The sequence below is a fragment of the Onychomys torridus genome, chromosome 3 (assembly GCF_903995425.1).
Source record: "Onychomys torridus chromosome 3, mOncTor1.1, whole genome shotgun sequence".
Lineage (NCBI taxonomy): Eukaryota > Metazoa > Chordata > Mammalia > Rodentia > Cricetidae > Onychomys > Onychomys torridus.
The window spans coordinates 1,010,633-1,017,179 of record NC_050445.1 but is presented as its reverse complement, the minus strand read 5'-3'; the positions used below and the strand labels follow the sequence as shown (position 1 = coordinate 1,017,179).

General features: G+C 51.4%; 1 protein-coding gene across 1 annotated transcript; it reads right to left on the bottom strand.

Annotated features, from left to right (window-relative positions):
* Positions 1-217: 217 nt before the first annotated feature.
* LOC118580677 (amiloride-sensitive amine oxidase [copper-containing]) lies at positions 218-6,022 on the bottom strand. Its single transcript, XM_036182590.1, has 5 exons — positions 5,989-6,022; positions 1,992-3,565; positions 1,202-1,487; positions 756-888; positions 218-525 (listed from the first exon to the last, which is right to left on the bottom strand). The coding sequence occupies exons 2-5, from the start codon at positions 3,559-3,561 to the stop codon at positions 259-261; spliced, it is 2,256 nt and encodes a 751-aa protein (XP_036038483.1). The 5' UTR covers positions 3,562-3,565; positions 5,989-6,022; the 3' UTR covers positions 218-258.
* Between the last annotated feature and the right edge of the window lie 525 nt (positions 6,023-6,547).

Here is a 6,547-nt window from a genome sequence, read left to right as displayed (position 1 = left end):
AACAAACAAACAAACAAACAAAAACAAAAACCAAAAACCAAAACAAAAAACAACACCCCACCTGCTAGAGAATTCCAGTATCCTTCCTTTGCATTGGTCATGGGAGTCATTGGCAGGTGCGGTATTGAAACAGGAATAGAGCCCATGGCCAGCCCTCCGCCTGCTGCTAAAAAGCAGCACACAGGGTACAACTGGAAGGGTTTATTGCCTTTCCTTGTGGGGCTCTGGGGCTATTCTGCGGAGGCTGGGTCAGACCCTTCACACGGGCATGTAGGTCCCATTGTAGCTGAAAGGAGGAGACGTCAGGCAGGCTCTGTTTTCAGGAATCCAGCGCTGGACATGGTTGAGCCACTTGTTCTGGGGCCACACTATCACAGTGTCTCTAGATGCCAGGGACGGGTCCTCTGGGAAGAAGTTGAAGGGCCGGATCAAGAAGCCCACAGAGTTCCCAGGTGTGGCTGTGTTGGGGACATCCTCTGAGTGGGGGATGTGCAGGAATCCCACTGTCACCCAGGCCACCAAATCCTGTGGGAGAAACAAAGGTTTCAGTGGGCAGGGCAGCACTGAGCACCAGTCATCTGAGGGTGGTTTGGCTTGTGTCTTGAAAGATGTCTCTACAAACTTCCTGAGCTGTTCTCAGTCCCATTGGAGGGGTGGACGGGTCTATCATGACCCTAACTTACCACGTACTAGAAAAACCATACTTCTAGGACCACAGGGCCTGAGGTGGGCAGGGGTGGGGGTGGGGTCAGTACCTCCTCTTCAATGTTCTCATTGTTCTGAAGGAACTCCTCGAAGACAGTGGGGGGATCCCAGGGGTCATTCTGGTTGTAGAGGCTGCTGCTGTAACGCTCAGACTCCCGATACTTCGTCACAGCCAGGGGGTACCTGCAGAGAAGAGAAGTCAAGTGGCTATGGACACTAAGGCTGCCTCTGAGCCCTTTCAGGGAGCGTCTTCAAGGTCAAAGATGGTGAAGTTGTTGCTTCTACAGAATGGTGATCATCTCCTGGAAATCTTCAAGAATGGCCGTCAGCACGCAAGGGCCAGGATCCCTGCGAGCACTACCCCCTCCCCTCCCTCCCCAAGTGCAGGAGAATGCATACCCACAAGTACACACAGACTCAGAGCCTGGAGGACAGAAATACAATCAGGATACACAATCACTTAATAGTGCCCCTGGCCCTCCCTGGGTCTCCTCACCTGGCCCAAGTGACAGCCCGCTCCTCCTTCCAGCCTGGTGGCAGCACCTGGTCAGCCATAGAGTGGATCTGCAGGCGGTAGCTGCGAGCATGGCCCCAACGGTTTTTTTGGGGGCTGCTAAAGAGCAGGTACTTGGGCAGAGTCTGTCCAAAGCGGAATGCAGCTTGGCGCTCCCTGGAGTACCGGGTCTGCTCAAGTGTGGGCTGAACCAGGGGGTGACTTGGGCTCCAGGGATTGGTGATGTTTTCCAGCTTTGTCTTCAGGGTCTGGAAGCTGTTCTTGGTGCCTGGGGATGTGAGAGAGGACGGAGGGTGAGACTCAAATACTGGAAGAGAAACCTTGCTGCTCATAAGATGTCCATCCCAGACCACACCCAGAGCCAGCAGTGAAGAAGATACAGAGCTGGGGGCAGGCACTGGTCCAGTGGTGGGGCACCTAGGTGGTGGCAATGTTGTAATAAATGAAACCAGAGGAGTTAGAGATCAGTTCATAGGTCAAAGTACTAGGCTTCAGAACCTATTACCCACCTGGATACTTAGCCCTTCCTCACTCCACATATACCAACTCACTCAGCCCAAGACAAGGACCGATGCACACCCCACTTACAGGGTAACCCTAGGGCACTGTTTGTTGCCTCCATTTGTTGGGGACACATGCTGCTTTATATTGCTAGGAAGCAGACAGAAAGAATAACCCTGCTGTGACTCAGAGTCTCAAACCATCCCCTGTGGAGTGAGTCTATCAATGAGAAGCAGTCAAGTGACTAAGAGAGTCTGGTACTGAGTCCTACCTGCCACATCCAGGTCAACACGGTAGTGCACAAGGTGGGTGTGACTGTTGCCAAGCAGGTGGGTTTGTAGGCGAGTGCCATGGCGCAGCCCCTCAGGGGTGTAGAAGGTTGCATGGACGTAGCCAGTGGCATGTATCTTGGTCTCCATTACGCCATTAGGGTAGAAGATGAAATCCCAGATATAATCATAATTGTAGACTGTTGATGTTGTCCGAAGCACCAGCACATACCCCTTCAAACCCGCATAGAAGTTGAAGCCTCCTTTAAAGTTTGAGTTAAAGTGGCGCCTAAGGGGCACCCCTGTGGGCATCTCAAAGATGCAGAGAGCACGTGGATAACGGACAGGGCCATCACTGTCATAATAGTGGAAGGCATCTAGGAAGGTGGCTGTCTCTGGACAGTTGATGCCAGGGGCTAACTCATGGGTGACACTGCCCAGACCCCAGCCAACATCAATATATTTAGTCTGCATGCCTGCAGGTGTGTGTCCTCCATACAGTGCCACAGCCTCTTGCACACTGACCTCATAGGCAATGCGCTCACCTCCAAAGAGCACATTGAAGATCTGAAGCCCAGAAGAAGATCTTAGCCGGTAAGAGAAGCTCCAGCCTCCATAGAGCACAGTGTTGCCCTCCAGCTTGTATCGGGGACCACTGGGCTGTACAACATGGGGTCCAGAAACAGTGATGGGCGTGGGGAATTCCCCTCGGGGCTTGTAGGAAGAGAAGAGTGGGGGCTTCTCTGTGTCATCAGGCAGTGGGTCCTCAAGGACCACCGCGTCCACTTCTCCATCTGCATACTTCTGAGCCAGTTCCTCTGGGCTGTTGTAGAACTTGTCATTATACCAGACCTGCTCTACTCTCCAGTCCTGGGCATCTGTGCTCCTGTGATCCACAAGGATCTCCAGACCTGTGGGGTGCAGGAAGTAGCCTTCCACATAGCGCTGCACGATAAACCAGCTTCTACGCTCACCAGACTCCACCCCACGGGGAGCCACATCGGTAAAAGTCAAGCACCGGTCATCACAACCCAGGAATGAGAAGCCAGTGGTGTCAAGGAAAAATTGATGCAGAGGTGTGGTGGCTCTTTGCAGCATGTGGAAGAGGAGGTCATACTCTGCCATTGAGATGGGTCTGGATGACCAGGACAGATGGTGCCCTGGCCTGGGGGACAGTTCTCGAATGTAGTACGGCAATGGCAGGGGCCCCACAGCAAACTCGGTGACATTGGGGTGCTCCTGGGCACCGAAGAAGATGATGGCTTTGGCTTCCCGGACAGGGCTTTTTCCTCCTTTATCCAGAAATTTCAGCACATGCATCTTCTTGGGCAGTAGCATCTCAATGAGAAACACTGAGTTCTTGGCCAACGTCACTTTCTTGGATGGCTGGAGCCGTAGCTCCTTCCTGCTCATTAGGAAGCTGTGCACAGCCTTTATCTCCTGGGTGCTCAGGTCTGCAAATACCCTAAATTTGTCATGAGAAGTCCTCACAGCAGGTTCTGTGCCTGCCATCTGTAGCACCAATATGACAGCTCCCCAGGTGAAAGCCAGGCTCATTTTTGCTAGCCTCATGGCTCTGGAACACAGCAGAAGGGAGGAAAGGACTTGAGTATTACCTTTAATCTACTGAGTTGCTCACAGCACCTTGTCCCTCAGCCCTGGCACTTTCCTACCTACCTGCCTCCTCCTGTCAATCAAACTGAAGGCAGAGATGGGGTCTCTGGGTCCCCACTCATGATTCCTAATGCTGTTCGTCCTCTGTGCATGCATACACTGATTTCTCCTCTCTTCTGTTTACCTCTTACAGTGCCATGGACTTTCTTGTTTTACATACATTCCCATGTTTGGTCCTCTCTGGCAGTTTGTTTCAAAAGAGGAACATTTTCCTCAGCCGGGACATGAGTCACAGCAGCCCAAGAATTGAACCACAAACATCCCAAAGGCTTTTATTCTGGTGAAACAGAGGTGTGTTATGAAATTGTTGATATGTGTTTGTATCTGTGTGAGGGCATGTGTGTAGGGGTGTGTGTGTGTGTGCGTGTGTGTGTGTGCGTGTGTGTGTGTGTGCACGCACACACGCGCGCGCTATGTATTCATTCATGTGTAAGGGAGAAATCAACTCAAGTGTCTTTTCCCTTCATTCTCAACCCTTTTCCCCTTTGGTAAGGCAAGTCCCTGACTTTTACCTGGAAATCACTGATTTCACTCAGCTTGCCACCTAGCAAGCTGCAAGGGATCGCCTGTCTCCGCCTCCCTGGCATTGGGATCACAAGCATGTGCCATCTCTCCTGGAATTTCATGTGTAGTGTGGCGACCAAACTCAGGTTCTTGCCCTTGCAGGGCAAGTTCTATTATCTGAGCCATCCCCCAACAATACATCCGCTTGAGGGGCCACCTTTTGAAATTCGCTGTAGATGTTCAAAGTGCAGGTTCTTGGGTTTGTGTTGGGTTTGAGTCCTGCTAAATGACATCATAAGGACCACTTGCGTGGTCTTGGCCGTACTGCTTAAATTCTCCATAGTCTCAACTGTGAGATGGGAATGACAACAGCACCTGGCTCTACTCTGGGCTGGTCCGCAAAAGCAAATTAGATGTTAGGTCATAGGTTTGGAACACAGCTGGCCTTCCAGGATCATCTGGAGTGCTAGCTAATCTGTTGCTTTAAAATGACCCCTGAAGGTGCAGCCTGGACCACAGCACATTGTGGGTGGCAAGCACTGCAGACTATGTGGGGGAGCATGGGGACAGCCCTGTCCACTTCCTCTGGCCCCTCAATGTAGACGGGGGCTAGAGATAGGACCTTCTTCCTTTTTCATGGAGGGCATAGTCAGGGTCTTAAACCCTGTCCCCCAAGCCACCAGGAGAATATTGTGTATGTGTGCAGGGCAGGGGCTCTGGGATGCTAGGAGTCTTAAGTGTCTATCTCTCTGAACTCCCTTGTACTTGGAGTGAGGCTGTCTGTCAGGCCCTGCTATGTTCAGAGTTCCCAGGAGACCTCTGTCCCTGTACACATGTTGGATTCTGCCATTATCACAAGCTCTGATTTCCCAGATTCTAACCTGACCTCAGTACTGCTGAGCCTCAGTGGGAAGCCCCTCCCAGTGACATTTCTCAACAGAAGAGCTGCTTTATGTCTGTCACTGACATCAGAAGGCTCAGGCAGAACCTTGAATCTTAGCCATACACTCCACTGGCCTTACTGGACTACTCAATCCTGGGCTTCAGTTTTGAGAGTGTTTTAGCTTCATTAGCCACCTTGGACAGGAAGTGTAGAGCACTGCCCCGTGTCCTCTGCCATTTCCCCCACCCTCCTCTGCCATCAGCATTCATCAGCATGTTCTATGTGTAACAACCGAGCCACAGGAACACCCTATTAATACCCGGAGCAGATGGTGCATCCAGAGAATCCTGACACCACGGTGACAGGTAATAGTCTCACTGGCCCACCCTTCCCCAAATTCTCCAAGCTCTCCATAGTCCTCCCTCCCTGAAGTCCACCCTCTACCAACCACTGATCTTTTACTATCTTTCCGGAAGGTGGGGCTGAAATCTTAATGTAGGCACTGTGTGTTCCTTGTGTTTTTATGCCCTTTATGGCTGGCCTCCCTCTTTACAATTTCTTATCTCCAAATGTGTTTTTGCTTTAAGCAGTAGGAAGGAGATGCAGAAGACATTCAGTCTCCTCTCTCTTCTGAAGTCACATGGGCAGTGTGGGGGAGGACCTGCAGCAGAGACATGGAGGCAAAGGAAAACTTGGCAGCCATTGACCCTTCTGACTTCAGATGGGAGGAAAGCCAGCCCCCTGCAAGCCACCCCATGTCGCGCCCGCTTCTCTCACCCCAGAGTTGCCTGCAGTGGCCTTCTGCAGCCCATTCTGGGCTCCTGAATTTCTGGATCTCCTCCTTTGTGTCTTCCTGTCCCCTGTCTCTCACACTGCGCCTTGTTACCTTGCTTGTGCCCCTTTCCTGCCAACCTGTTCGATGTCCCATCGGAACCCACCTGTGTGCTCTGCTCCGTCGCTCCCCAGCTCCCAGACTTTGTTCCTGGCCACTGACCCCAGAAGCCTTCTTGAAGCTACTGGACCCCGCCCCACAGGGAGGGACAGGGTGAGGTATAGGTCGAGCTAGCTGGGTACCTGTAGCCCATGGGGTTCCTTCCTGGAAGGGTGCTGGAGTGGTGCTGGCAGCGGCACCCGTGTCCTGGGCTGTTCCCGGTGATTTCCCCCTTCACAGTACCGCCTTTGGCAAGGATCCTCAGCTTTCCCAGTGACAAGCTGTCTTAATTTGTTAGCACGGTGTCATGCTCAGATATCAGAGAAAGAGCTACAGGGAATTTACTAGCCGGTTCTTTTTTCAGCTTTGTTATTTCTTTATTTGTGGATATATATGAAATATTTACTGTTTATCCAAAATTTTAAAATACATTTTAAATGAAAATAGTTATATCACCTTGCCCCTTCTCTTTTCTCCTTTAAAGTACCTTCCAGGTATTCCCTCCTCCACCCTCTCTCATTCCCTTCAACTCTCAAATGGATAGTCTCTTTTTCTTTGGTTATTAT